General features: G+C 35.7%; 1 protein-coding gene across 4 annotated transcripts in view; it reads left to right on the top strand.

The window, feature by feature from the left end:
- The window catches only part of ZFR (zinc finger RNA binding protein), an 86,946-nt gene that overhangs the window by 18,267 nt on the left and 53,539 nt on the right, over nt 1-15,140 (top strand). For 2 of the 4 annotated variants that reach the window (XM_058716706.1, XM_058716725.1), the window contains exons 3-7: nt 1,056-1,079; nt 2,545-2,827; nt 4,447-4,591; nt 6,559-6,777; nt 14,164-14,411. In XM_058716706.1, coding sequence (XP_058572689.1) covers nt 1,056-1,079; nt 2,545-2,827; nt 4,447-4,591; nt 6,559-6,777; nt 14,164-14,411 — 919 coding nt within the window. The remainder of the gene's footprint in view (nt 1-1,055; nt 1,080-2,544; nt 2,828-4,446; nt 4,592-6,558; nt 6,778-14,163; nt 14,412-15,140) is intronic. The other 2 variants (XM_058716715.1, XM_058716737.1) reach the window with 2 other exon arrangements.

Below are 15,140 nucleotides of genomic sequence, written 5' to 3'. Positions count from 1 at the left end.
AGTAGATATTTAATTGAATTGGTATGGTCCAGGCTGGTCATATACATCACATTAAAGGCAGTTTTTCTAAGGATATTTCAAGTTGAAAAAGAATTTCCCAGATGGGTTTAAGATAACCAGAGAATCTTTATTTTGAACAGCAGACAGCTGCCCTAGCCCTTAAACCCCTGGGAATTGGGACTAGATCATCATTCATCATGATGCTTTTGGTAGAGGATATAGTTTCAGCCCAGATGATGGGTAGGTATCTGGCTAAGAGCATTTGGGTTAGGCAGCCCTAGGCATGCACTTTATGATAATTGCTAAAGGTATTAACATACTTTTTATATGGTTACTGGGAAGGGTGATTATAAGATTTATTGTTCAAGCCAAGACACATGGGTGTGAGAGAGTACTGTTAATAATTATGAGGGGACAGTGGGCTTAAACCGGAGCATATTGTCCTCCCTTTCTTAGTCACAGGGTCTTTTAAGGATCAGAGGCAGTATAAGTCAAATTGACTTAACGTTCCTATTCTATTCCCACTCTCTTTTTTGTCCTGTAGGACAAGTTTTGGGGATCAAGAAGTGTGAACAAATATTTTGATAAATAGCGTGGGGTGAATGGAAACTGTATAGGAGTCCAAGACTATCTAAATTTTTATATAAACAAACCCCTTTTATGCAGTGTAGTCTGAATGTGTGAAATTTTATCAGTAAATGTTAAATATAAGTTTCACAGAACTGGTGTATTTATATTTTAAATATAATTCTTTTTCTCAGTTCTAGGAATTTTGAAGAAGTATAATATGTTATTGGCATTTTTTTCTTAAGGCTGTGGAATTATCCATAGAAAATGTCAATCCCAAACCAATTTTCCACTATTTAAATTTCCCTTTTCCTGTCTTTCAGTTGTCATATATGTAGAAATTATTAGCTATTTTTAATATCAAAATGTGGAAAACCTCTTCCAAATATAAATTATAAGAGTTTCTTTGGACTTTGTTCTAAGTTTTTGTTTTTTTTTCTTTTTCATATTGGGCTGAAATCTGCCACCCTTCCATCCATTGGTTCTAGTTCTGTTCTCTGGAGCAGCATGGAGTAAGTCTCTTCTATTAGAAGGCAGCTCTCATATCTTCCCCAGTCATCTCTTCTAGACTGAATGTTCCCAGGTCCTCTACTTTTTATGTGAAATAATACCCATACTTATAAGTTTCATATTGATTCCCTTTGAATACATTATAATTATCAGTGTTTTCCCTAATATGGTTAAAATGATGGCCCCAAATTTTAATTGTATGCCATATTTGTATGGTATTGTGCACACCAGTGAAGAATATCCTGTACTATAACCCGTGAATCAGACACTCTGTTAGCGCAGCTTCAGCTTACGTCGGGTATTTTTTTTTCTTAGCTATTCTTAACTTGTTGGCTCATATTAAAACTTACGGTCATCTAAAACCTGTCAGCTAAAATAACTGTTGGGGCTTTCCTTTTTTTAGAAGGCATTTCTGCCTTGATAATAAAACTTAAGTGTAATTCTAAGTGTATTAGAATAACAAATACACTTTCATGTGCTAACATCTGTAAGCCTTGGTTTTATATGACATAGACTCTCAATTTAAAAATTAAACATTTTTCTGAGAACTTTAGCTGGAAGTTTATTTGATCTACAGTTTTGAAAAATGTTTTTGCCTCTTTATGTTTTAAATGGTTATGATTGAAAAGCATCTGACTTAGGTCCTCTTTTGCAACATGTGCTACATTTTTAAGAGAAAAATAAATGTATGTAATGAAATGCTGCCTGTAACTTGGGTAATTTATCTAAAATCATAGATAGTCCATTGTAGGTTTTGTGCCCTAGAGCAAGATTTCTCAACCTCAGCACTATTGACATTCTTTGGATAATTCTTTGTTGTGGGTAGTTGTCCTGTTTATTGTAGGATAAGTAACAGCATCAATGGTCTCTACCCACTAGATGCCAGTAGCACACATCAATCACCACCACCTCCTCTGCAATTTGACCATCAGAAATTATCTCCAGACATAGCCAAATGTTCCTGGAGGGCACAATCTCCTCCAGTTGATAAGTACTGCCCTAGGATATCAGAAGTATTTCTTATGTCAAATAACTAATAGTTTCTCCTTTAAATGTTTTCTGTAATTGGAGTTAGAACTCAATATTTTTAACATGATTTCTTTGTAGAGTTTTTTTAACTATGGAACAAGAGTAAAGAACTTTACAAATATTTTTTAAAATTCCTAGTTTCATCAGTTTTTCTTTTCTTCCTAGTACTGCTTTTTATCCCAGTTTGTCATCCCTGCTTTGTGATATGGTCCATGATCTTAAGTGTAGTATGTGTGACTGTCCAATGTTTTAAAATTAAGGAATAAAAACTATACAACAGTAACAAATATGGTATTGACTAGGAGGTTTATTGAGTTCAAATACTTGGTGTTTTGTAGCCCGTGATTAAATTTCTTGAAAATGTGCTTTGTATTTTATTAAATGCTTAGATTTTACAACTAAATTGTATTATCTTTATTCTTCTACTCCACAATATAGCCAGCAGCCAGCTTCGGGTGTAGCCTACTCTCATCCAACTACAGTTGCTAGCTACACTGTCCATCAGGCTCCAGTAGCTGCTCACACAGTTACTGCTGCCTATGCACCAGCGGCCGCCACGGTTGCAGTTGCCAGGCCTGCTCCAGTAGCTGTTGCAGCTGCTGCAACAGCTGCTGCTTATGGAGGCTACCCCACTGCACATACAGCAACTGACTACGGTTATACCCAGAGACAACAAGAAGCACCACCACCACCACCCCCAGCTACTACACAGAACTACCAGGTAAGAAGACTACTGGTTCCAGTAGTCTTGACATACATGTTTCAATGGCCATAGTGTGTGATACAGTGTCCAAGCCAGTGCTTTCAAACTTGGGTCTTCGGAAATCTACCTGTAATGATGAAGTGAGTGTGTGTTCATAGGTAATTTAGGGGCATCCTTGCAGTGAGTTTTATGTTAGTAATTCCCCTGAGTCCATTCAACTCCATTTTGTATCTGTGTCTGCTTTAATTAAAAATATTTTCCATTAATTACTGGTTAAATATTAACCAAGGTTTTCAGAAAAATGAAGACATAGTGAAGATGCTCCTTGTTTGTATTATGGCATTATTCATCCATTTGGAACACAAGCTGTGTCTCCTCTTTTGAGAACCATGAGCCTAAGCTATATAGACCAAACAAGTTACATAGTGTTCTCTTGAAATTTAACAAGGACAGAAAACTGTTGCCTGTACATTCTTCCACTCAAGGTATTCTTTCTTGTTATGTAACAAATTGATGACTGCTCTTATTCATTTAGTTGCTTTTGGTTCAGTCTTTTGGGGACCCAAAGATCTAATTCCCTTTTATAGTAGTGCTATGTTTGTTATGACACTAAATTACTACTTACTAAATTTGGTCCTCATGTTTTAGTAACCCATTTTCTGTTTGTTTGCTTTTAGGATCTGTATTTATTTATTTATTAATTGATTGATTGATTTAAATGTTTGTTTTGAGGGAGGGGGTGGGGGAGGGACAGAGAGAGAGAATCCCAAGCAGGGTCAGCACAGAGACTTACACAGGGCTCAGACTCATGCAAGATCATGTCCTGAGCCAAAATTGAGTTGAATGCTTAACTGACTAAGCCACCCCAGCTCCCCTAGGATCTGTTTTTAAACTCAGATCCTTCTGGACTTTGCCTAGTTTTCCTATATTCCTTCTAAAGTATATAAATTTATTTTGTTCAGTAATGAATTGACATGTGAATCATAACATTAGTATTTTCTGTTACTATTGGGCAAGTTACTAAACTCAGAAATCCTTTTGCCATGTGTGATTGTTTTTATTATGTCCAGAGACACAATATAATAAATCCATTGTTTTTAATAGGGTGTATGCAACCCATCATTTTCTGGGCCATGCCTATTTTTTCAGCCTTTCCACCTGCATATCCCCCCTCCTCACTTTATGCAGTGCCAGAGTTCACCAGCTCACCTTGATCTTCACTGCTTTGGAGACTTATATACAGTGTTCTTTCTTCCTGGAACCTGAGTTCCCCTTTCCTCTCCACCCAGAAGCTGCTACTCATCATGTTGTTAATAGTGGTAAAGAATGAAAAGAAAGCCAGAGCAGTCAAAGCTTAGAACACACAGGAGGTCTTTACTATGAGATCCATTTTTAAAGATAGGCATTATTTTTAAATGCTTCAGTGATTTTTTTCTGATGTGAAAGTTAAACATGCTGCTTGAAATGGTTTTGACCTTATTTGAAGCCCAAAATGATTGCCCTTTGTTTTGAATTTGATTCTTATACATAGGCCTGTAGTTGGTTGTTTTCCTTTATTACACTTTTATATAGTAGAGTTGGGTTTTTTTCCTGCCACTTCACTTACAGGAAGACTTTCTTTTATTGCCTTTCTTTAGGACTCGTACTCGTATGTAAGATCCACCGCTCCTGCTGTAGCTTATGATAGTAAGCAGTACTACCAACAGCCAACAGCAACGGCTGCTGCCGTAGCAGCTGCTGCCCAGCCTCAGCCTTCTGTTGCTGAAACCTACTATCAGACAGGTGGGTTTTATTAGCATACAGTTTCATTGAAAACTACTAAAATAAATTGTTCACTGTGTTTAATGAAGGTACCCTTTTGAGTTCATCTAAGCTCATTGTGTTACATTACTTAAAAAGAAGCAGGTTTTAGCCTTGTTCTCTGTTCTGCTGTTGTAATGCCTTTGAGTACCAAAGAGAGAAGGCCATAGGGACAAATCCTAATCATGCCCTTTTCTTACAGTTCTCTTCCTGCTGTGAAATAAGCTATACAAAAGGAGTTATGGTGATTATTTCTGGCCACATTCTTATCTTCACTAGAGATGCTCAGAACATATTGCTGCCTGCCTTTGTGTAACCAGTGGAGACCCTTTGAGGCCCCCCCCACCTTTTTAAGTTTTTAAATTTATTTTGAGAGAGAGAGTGCAACTGGGGGGAACGGCAGAGAGGGAGGGAGAGAGAGAATCCCAAGCAGCCTCTGTGCTGTCAGTGCAGAGCCCCACACAGGGCTAGATCTCAAGAACTGTGACCTCATGGCCTGAGCTGAAATGGAGAGTCGGACACTTAACTGAGTCACCCAGGCACCCTGAAGATGGATTTTTTTAATAGAGATTGAATTGAAAAGTTTTAAAAACAGCTGAGTTCAGAAAACTAAACAGTTCATTTATTTTAATTGTTTTTGAAGGACTGTGAGAGTGTGGGTAGAACCTTGGATTAGGAAAAAGTAGGACTAGCCTCTAGTACTGACTTTACCACTAATGTGGGTAGTGATTTTTACCTCTTTTTGTCTCTGTTCTCTTATTAGTAAGTGAGGTAGTTGATCCAGATCTCTCTAGGGTACTTCTAGTTCTCAGATTTTTATGAGTCTCTTAAAAGTGGTATACAAATATTTTTATAGTTATGACTGATTTTTCTTATAGTTTGTTCTCTAATGATTTGTGAGTACACTGATCTGTAGTGAACTTCCTAGTTAATTATCAAAGTTAGATTGTATTTAAGAGTCAGAAGAGCCTTGGTTTTAGTCTTGGGTCTGATATTGACTATGTGACTTGTAAGTCATTTAGCTCTTGGACATTAATTTCCTTTTGTAAAATGTCCTGATCTGTGTGTTGTGTGGATCAAGTTTCATACTACATGTAGATAACAGTTTTATAAACTGAACTGCTGTTTATTTAAGGTGCCTTTACTAAACTAAGCATAAGGTACTGGCCCTCTGATATTTGGGCCTTTATCAGGAATTAGACTTGTATGCCTTAATGGTTGTTAATAAATGATTAATTATTAATTTAGGGCTTAATAATAAGGTTCCTAAGATTCCTAAAGCATACGGTTTAAAAAAACCTTAAAACATAAGGTTCCTAAGATTCTTAAAGCAAAATAAATATTTTGAACATGGTCAAAGGCAGCAGAAACCTGAATATTAGCCATTTGAGAACAATTGCACTCAAGCCATTGGACATTTGAAGATTTAAGTCAGTGTTACCTTATGAGTTGAAATTAGACTGAAGTTCACTATGGATGAATTAATAAAAATGTGATTAAGTATATTTGAACAAGTTGACGTAATTAAACAATGAAATTTTTATTGTGAATTGAAATACGTACTTGAGGCTCGCTATTCCTAATATTAAGCATAATGCTCAAATTAGACTGACTAGCCTAAATACACACACACACACACACACACACACACACACACACACCTTTTCTAAAAATGTTATTTAAGTAGTACTGCTATTCAGCTAGTTGTAAATTTGGACAGAATGCCATTTTGGAAATATATAGAAAGCATCTGAGAATGGAATATTAGATGAATTTATATAGATGTGTTATTTAATTGGTAGTAAGAATTTCAACCCTTGTGCTAAGAAAAAGCTGCTAGCATCAAATTTACAGTTGATGTTTATACTTAGTTTATCAATATCCTTGAAAATTAGAAAAAATATCAAGGTACACCCTTCTAATTTTCTGATGTCTCTTTCCCATTTTAGCCCCCAAAGCAGGTTATAGCCAAGGTGCAACTCAGTATACACAAGCCCAGCAGACTCGACAAGTGACAGCCATAAAACCAGCCACACCAAGTCCAGCTACCACTACTTTCTCCATTTATCCTGTATCTTCCACCGTACAGCCAGTAGCAGCTGCAGCTACTGTGGTGCCATCTTATACCCAGAGTGCTACTTACAGTACCACGGCAGTTACTTATTCTGGTAAGATGGATAAGCTGTGTTTAAATGAGTAAACAAATAAGTTACTAGAAGCTACCTTGTTTTATGGAATGATCTTCCTCCCAGTAGCCAGAATTGAATTAATTGATAGTTGTTGTTATATGTGCATAATGTAACAAATAGACCGTACCCTAGGTTGTATTTTTGTTGGTGGTAGTGTTACTGTTTGTTTCTTTTTTTATTTTTATTTTTTTTAAGCTAGGAGATTTTAACAATGTAAAATGCTCTTTGGGCATTTGAAAGGTAGTCATGAGTCCTGGGCCTAGCATTGCAGTTAGAGAAAATAACACCTAGTATTTTACGTGGTCATTTTTTTTTTTCCTGACTTTTCCAAATGAATTTGAAAACTTAAGGTTGACATTCAGGGACTACCACTGACAAATTGTATCTATTTCAGCTGTGTCAGGGAGCTGTTTCTTTATCTTTATTATCAGGAATAAGTAATCTTGAAAATATTAGGTAGCTTTTGTAAACATCCATAAGATTGTTCTGTAACACATGTCTCTTAGAAGGACAGAGTAGCTTTATTTTCCTTAAATAATCATATATTTTTTTTTTATTATCTTATTAAGGAAAGTATGTGTTTCCTTAAGTAATCATTATAGTGAGAGAAATATAATCACTAAAATCTTACTTATGTCCACTGCTTTTCTCATTTCTAGCTGAGGTACTTTGCAGTGTTTCAGTGATTAAAATCATATGTTGTGGCACTTCTTTCTGCCCACAGGTCCGTCCCTGTGCTTTAATAAAACCACCTTTTTGTATTGGGGGAAAAAAAAATGACATGTTGCTTTTTTGTAGATCTGTAACCTTGCATTACTGTATGGTTTGTTTTGTTTTGCAGTTTATTTCTTAATACCCCATCTTGTTCCATGGAGGATTTAAAGCAATATGGGCAATTTTAGTTCTTCTTGATACTTTGTTGTAGCTTGGTGTTAGAAGACTAACTACAGAATTTTTAAAAAAAAATTTTTTTTCAGAGTTTTTTGTGTTTTTGTTTTTTTTTTTTTAATCTCTTACCCTATGCAAAATTAAATGCTTATGCTGGGTGCTAGAGATATAATGGTGAGGCAGACATGGAGTATTTTTGTTTTTTTTTTTTTAATCTCTTACCCTATGCAAAATTAAATGCTTATGCTGGGTGCTAGAGATATAATGGTGAGGCAGACATGGAGTATTTTTGTTTTTTTTTTTTTTAATCTCTTACCCTATGCAAAATTAAATGCTTATGCTGGGTGCTAGAGATATAATGGTTAGGCAGACATGGAGTATTTAGGAAAACCTTTTTTTTCTGGCTGGAATACAGGATACACGAGGTAAATCTCAAGATATGAGGCTAGAAATGTCATTGTGAAAAGCCTTGTAGGCTCTGTTATAGTCTTATGGGCCAAAAGGGTGCCAAAGAGGAAATCTTAAGAACAGGAGCAGTAGGAGCAGGTTTTAAGTTAACTGTGGCAACCATGCAGAAATGAATTAGGAGTGAGGAAATGTTATTATTCCTAGGTCTGTGATTCCTAGGATTGCCAAGATACAACTTTTCTGCCTCTCTTTATCTCTGATTAATAAGTTATAACTGCGTATGGAATTATTTCAGTGGAATCTGACTAGACACATTTTAAAGTTTTGTTTTTCTCTTTTTGAGAGAGAAGGTGTGTGTGTGTGGTGGGGGAGGGGCAGTGGGGGGGGTGAAGAGAATCTTAAGCAGGCTCCATGCCTAGCACAGAGACCAATGCAGGGCTCACTCTCAAAACTGTGAGATCATGACCTGAGCTGAAATCATGAGTTGGACACTTAATTGACCCAGCCACCCACGTGCCCCTGGGCACATATTTTTAAAATGTCCACATTAACTTCAGCAAAAAAAGGAGTACAATAGTATTCTTTCCTGTTGTTGCTTCTCTCTTACATGTTCTCCTCCCTCTCTTTTCTCTCTTCCATTGTCTCAGTTGCTTGAAAAAATCTTACACAGGATGAAGTTAATTGTTTTTATTTACTGCTATATTACATGAATAATACATGTAAATACATTTAAAACTAGAAACTATAGATAAAAAAGGAGAAAAAATTAAATCATTGGACATCTACTCCTAGATACTTCCTGCCATTAACATTTTGGTGCATGTCTGTCTTCATGGGAATATACATATACAGTATATACCTTTTTTTTATAAAAAGGAGTTTGTCTAATGCATATTATTTTGTTAATTGGCTTTTTTCTCATTGTGAATGTTCTTTCATGTCATTAAATTAAAATATATCATCCTTTTGATTTGTTTTTCCCCAACTTTTTATTTTAGAAAATTTTAATTTTGCAGAAAAGTTGAAAAAATAGTACAAGCGTACTATATACCATTTAACTAGATTTATCAATTAATATTTTATCATATTTGCTTTATCAAAACACATTTTCAAATGGTTCAGCAGCATATTTACAAGTTGCAGATGACCTGGTGCTTTGCCTAGAATTTTTCAGCATGTATTTCCTAAGAATAAGGGCATTCTTTTACATAACCAAATGCAAATATCATAAAACGAAATTGAATATGGATATTATCTAATTTCTTTAATTGTCCTCAAGTGTCTTTTATGGCTGGGCTTTCTAGGTGTTTAGTGTGTTTGCACTTTGTTTTATTGCTTTATTTATTTATTTACTTATCTATTTATTTAATGTTTCTTTGTTTATTTTGAGAGAATGTGCACAAGCAGGGGAGGGGCAGAGAGAAGGAGACAGAGGATCCCAAGCAGGTTATGTGGTGTTAGCCAGAGCCTGATGCAGGTTTCCAGCTCAAGAACTAGGAGATCATGACTTGAGCCGAAACCAAGAGTCAGGTGCTTAACTGACTGAGCCACCCAGGCTCCCCATTTTTTTTTTTTTTAAGTTATTCTTTCTTTCTTTTTTTCTTTAATGTTTTAATTAACATTAATGTTTTAATGTTTATTTATTTGGGTGGGGAGGGGGAGGGAGAGAGGGAGACACCGTATCCGAAGCAAGCTCCTGGCTCTGAACTGTCAGCACAGAGTCTGACGCAGGTCTCAAACTCAGAAGTCATGAGATCATGACCTGAACCGAAGTTGGACATTTAACCAACTGAGCCACCCAGGCACCCATGTGCTTCGTTTTAAATTCAGATTCTAATCAAGGAGCATGGATTGTACTTGGTTGTTATACCTTGTTAGCTTCAGTTTTCTTTAATGTAGAATAATCTCCTATTTTTATCTTGTCTCTCATGACCTTGACATTTTTGAAGAGTTCAGGCCAGTTGTCCTATAGAATATCCCACAATCTGGATTTTTCTTTCTTTATGCTTAGATTATGACAGCTTTTTAGTCAATAAAACTACCTAAGTGAACTTTTATATCTCATCACATCAAAGAGCACATAAGTAATGTTATAAATTCTGTGTTGGTGATGCCAGCCAGGTATAATGACTATCAGATCTCTCCATTTTAAGGATACCTTTTTCACTTTGTAAGTAACCTAGTAATCTATGGGCCTATTACCCAACTACTCTTCACTCTATGGTGTTAGATCCTTTGAAAATCTCTTAACTGAATCAAGTTCAATGATGGTGGATGTAAAATCCTTTTACATTGATTCTTAGCACTCTTTAAGGAAGAGTCCCCTATTCCTTCTTTTTTAGTATTACTGTGGACTCATTCTTTTTTTATTCATTGTAGTATAATCCATTATTCTCTTTTTTCTTTTTGAGGCACACATTTTCCCAAATTTGGCCAATGGGATCCATTTCAAACTAGCTCCTGAGCCTTTTGGACTTGGCATCGTTATTCTTTGAGCTCTATTTCGTTTTTGGCACAGTAAGATATTGCTGATACATACACTTAAAGCATTTTCCTGCCCAAGTCTCACAATCAGCTATTTCACAAAGGAGCTGTGATTTCTGATATAGTATTTAGAAATCAAAATCTACGTTTAGAAGTACGTAGTTTTTAAGGGGTGCGTGATATTTTGTTGTATGGATGTACTATATAGATTTTAGAGTTTGTGTCTTGGGATGCTTGGTTTCGTATTAGGGAAAAGCTAAGAACGACATTGAGTTAAATAATCCTTGTATGAAAAGATTTGTGTAGTTGTCCGTTGTTTTCCTAAGATAAATTCCTAGAAATTCCTGTTGTGTCGAAGGGTATGCACTTGAAAAAAATGCAGTAATACACAGTGTGAAATTGTCATCCAGAAGAGTCATTATTAGGGTGTCTAAGTTCTGTATATGCAGTTTTATATCAGCTACAATTTAGGTTAGCTATTTTTTTGGTGTCATTAAGATGAGTTCTAGAATATTGGTATGTACTAAATGGTGACTTGTAGCATGCTGAGTTTTCTACTGAAGTGGTATGTTTTTGTTTGTGATATCTTACACTTAAAATTTCAGCTTATTTAACTTACTAATTGATAAGCATTTTAAATAAGAGTACTTTTTAATTGAAACTGTCTTAGCCCTCAAAAATTGAGCTTTTACTTAAAGATGCAGCCTTATATTTGTTTTTCTACAGTGCTTTTACAAGAAATGTACGATTGTTTGCAAGTGTTCATAGGAGATTAAGTAGTAAGCTATAGTTAAGCTTGCCTTTTATTAGTTTTAGACTACATGTGTACAGATGGAGATTATTTTGTAAATAGTAAGCTTAACCTGGTTATTTTTGTGGTTTAGATAACTCAGTGTTTAAAGTATTTCACAATCTCTTAGCCTCAGTTTTCTCATCTGTCAAATAAGGAGATACTTGCCTTAACACACCTGTTTTGAGACTTCACTGTGTCTGGAAAACTGCCTGTCATACTGTGGATTCTCAATTAAAAAAAAAAAAAAAAAAAGCAAAAAACTGCAAGTCCTGGTCATCCAGCATTGTAGTATGCTGTTGCTGTTACCCTGTTTTTTACTTTATGATACATAATTCATGAGGTTACATTTAAGTGGCATTTTTACAGTTTCTGTATATAACAGCTAGTTATTTAGAAAATATCTATTATAAAGATTCATACAAAAATCATGGTCCTAGCCAGTTTTAATCTAAAGGTAGCTTTAACTAGACAATTTAATGGATTTTAAGAGTGATATTTAAACTATTATTTTGAAGATACTTGGCTGTGAACTTAATTATATTTTTCTATCACATTCCTAAAAAATTCTTTTATTGTTTTTTATTTTTTGAGAGAGAGATAGAGAGCAAGCTGGGGAGGGGTAGAGAGAGGGTGAGACACAGAATCTGAAGTAGGTTCCAGATTCTGAGCTGTTAGTACAGAGCCCGACATGAGTCTCAAACTCACCAACTGTGAGATCATGACCTGAGCTGATGTCAGACACTTAACCGACTGAGCCACCCAGGTGCCCCTCTTCTATCCCATTTTTAAATAACAAAGGACATTGGTAAAACTGACCAGAAAAGAGTTTATTGATCTATATAGGTTTTCCCTTGGTCATTTACATCAGTTCTCTTTTTTCTTTCTTTTTAAAAAATGTTTGAGGGAGAGAGAGAGAGAGCATGTTAGCTGAGAGAGAGCATGTTTGAGAGAGAGAGAGAGAGAGAGAGAGAGAGAGCGCGTGACCGACCCAAGTAGGCTCCAAGCTGTCAGCACAAAGCCCGGCGCGGGGCTCGATCTCATGAACTATGAGATCATGACCTGAACCGAAATCAAGAGTCACACACTTAACTGACGAAACTGCCCATGCGCCCCTACATCAGTTGTTTTCTAATTGTTTTTTTATCTGATCATATTCTTAGTATTGATATACCTACCTACTTCTCCCTACTTTTATTTTTAGATGTTTTCTTCTCTTATTACACTTTCTTTCTTTCTTTTTTTTTTTAATGTTCATTTATTTTTGACAGAGACAGAATGTGAGTGGGTTAGGGGCAGAGAGAGAGAGGGAGACACAGAATCCGAAGAAGGCTCCAGGCTCCAAGCTGTCAGCACAGAGCCCGACGCGGGGCTCGAACTCACAAGCTGTGAGATCATGACCTGAGCCGAAGTCAGATGCTCAACTGACTAAAGCCACCCAGGCACCCCTACTACACTTTCTGTCTTTAGAAGCATTTATGTAATTTAATAACCTGACAATAAAACTCTAGGAAGCCTTTTCATGCAAGTTATTTGGTCTCTTTTCTAGATATTTCCAGTTTCAGATGCCATGATTCTGATTTCCCATGCATCTTAAAATCCTCACCTTTCTAATTAATGTTTTCTTCCCTGTGTGTAGATGCCTTAGAGCTAGTGGGTCAAAAGTCTTATTTTTTTTTTTTTCTTCAATAAAGCAGTCTGCATTTGAGACATCAAAAGTTCAGTTTCCCTCAAGTAGTTCTTCTGTGCCATCCTGGCAACCAGGAATCTTTTTCTTGAGCCTTACATGACTCTTTTTCCACTCATTTTCACTTCAGAGAAAAAAGAAGTCTTACTGTAATGGGGTAAATAGGGAGTCCACCAAATTTCCAGAGATCTTAGTTTAGAAAGGGGGTAAGTTTTCTAGTTTTGAGGTCATTTTATACAGCAGCTTTGTCAAATTTAAAACTTTTATAGATTTTTAGGTCTATAAATCACTGAACATAAACAACATGTGTATATGTATTATGTTTATGTCAGTAACAAGCTTCGTGTGCTTATTCATTAGACTTTGAACAATAGACATGGATAGAATCCATACATTCAACCAGAAAATATAGTGCTTTTGTCTCTTTTGGAGGATGAAAAACCGTGTATTTGGTCCTTAAGTCCAAAATCTTCCGTCTGTTGTCCTGTATATTCATCTAAACTCTGGTTCCATATCACAAACTTCTGCTAGGGTTTATTCACCTTACTTCTCCAAACCAGCTTCTGTCAGCCACTTGGTTTTATCAGTTGCACAGCCCATCAGTCCATCAGTGGGTTTCAAAATCTTGGTGTGTTTTCTGTTCTTTTATTTCTTCTATTCTCTTAGCCATCAAGTATATAAAAATCTTACTTTCATGAGTTTCTTTTTTTCCTATTAGTATCTTAGTTCAGACTCTTCCTCAAATTCAACCCTTCCCAAATTGTATTCAGAGGAATTCTTTTGGGAGAAATATTAACAGATTCCGTGACCATGTAACTTTATCACTCTGTTGTAGCCCACCGACTGAACTATATGTTTTTGAAGGCAAAAACCAAATCTTAAACTTTTTCTATGCCTCTGTAACGTCTGGCATGTGTTGAGTTAAAAACTTGATTGACTTCTATAAAAGGAAGATAAAGATTTTTCCAGGTTTTGTGAGATACATATTTGTAAATATGCACACGTAAACCTACCTATATTGGTGGAATTTATTGAATTTAAACTCATGACATTTAACTTGGCCTTTTGTAATTATTTAACATAATCTCTGTTTGATTTTATTTGTAAGGTACGTCTTATTCAGGTTATGAAGCAGCAGTGTATTCAGCTGCATCCTCCTACTACCAACAGCAGCAGCAGCAACAGAAGCAGGCGGCGGCCGCAGCAGCAGCTGCTGCTGCAACAGCTGCCTGGACAGGGACCACCTTTACTAAAAAAGCACCATTCCAAAATAAACAACTGAAACCAAAACAGCCTCCCAAACCACCCCAGATTCACTATTGTGATGTTTGTAAGATCAGCTGTGCTGGACCACAGGTACTTAACGTTGTATGTTTTACCATGAGTCTTCAATGGGTATTTTTGATAGTTAAGTATGGTTGATATTCTAACTCTTATGCTTACAGAGAAGGTTTACATTTTCTTTCTGGTTAGCTTTTAGCTAACACATACATATTTTCCTAAACAGTCATTTTCAAGGAAGTATTTGTACTGACACATAAGAATTCTAGTAAGAAGAAATTTTTAAAATGATTATGAATGTTAATGAAAAATGGGCAAATTGTACTTTTTTCCGTAAAGATACTTTGCTCTTTAAAGTAAAACTTAAATTTAACTTAGAAGCCTTACACTCAGATTAATTGGGGTTGGGGGTAAGATTGAATTTTTATTTCTCTTTTAGCATCCACAGCTTGCTTAACACAGTTGGCTCTTGATTTCCTTCGCTTTTCTTTGAGGTCCATTTTGAGTGTATGGATAGAATTTTACACCTGAAAAAGGATGACCATAGAGAGAATTCAGCTTCACATACTTGCATTAAAGATGAGAGGACTTTGTCAAGTGTGCTACTTTTTTGGAGCATATAAATAGCAGAAGAAAATTGTCTTTCTGAATTTTAAAAATTCTTAAAATAAATTTTTTTCTAATCTGTAGTTTGCAGGGTAACATTTCTAATAAGACTGATTTTTGTATATGCTTTGTAGAATATTACTATTGCTATATAATATCTTCCATGAGGGAATAGGAACTTTGGAAACAAGAAAGATG

Source organism: Neofelis nebulosa, chromosome 1 (assembly GCF_028018385.1).
Source record: "Neofelis nebulosa isolate mNeoNeb1 chromosome 1, mNeoNeb1.pri, whole genome shotgun sequence".
Classification (NCBI taxonomy): domain Eukaryota; kingdom Metazoa; phylum Chordata; class Mammalia; order Carnivora; family Felidae; genus Neofelis; species Neofelis nebulosa.
This window is presented reverse-complemented; position numbering and strand designations above follow the sequence as displayed.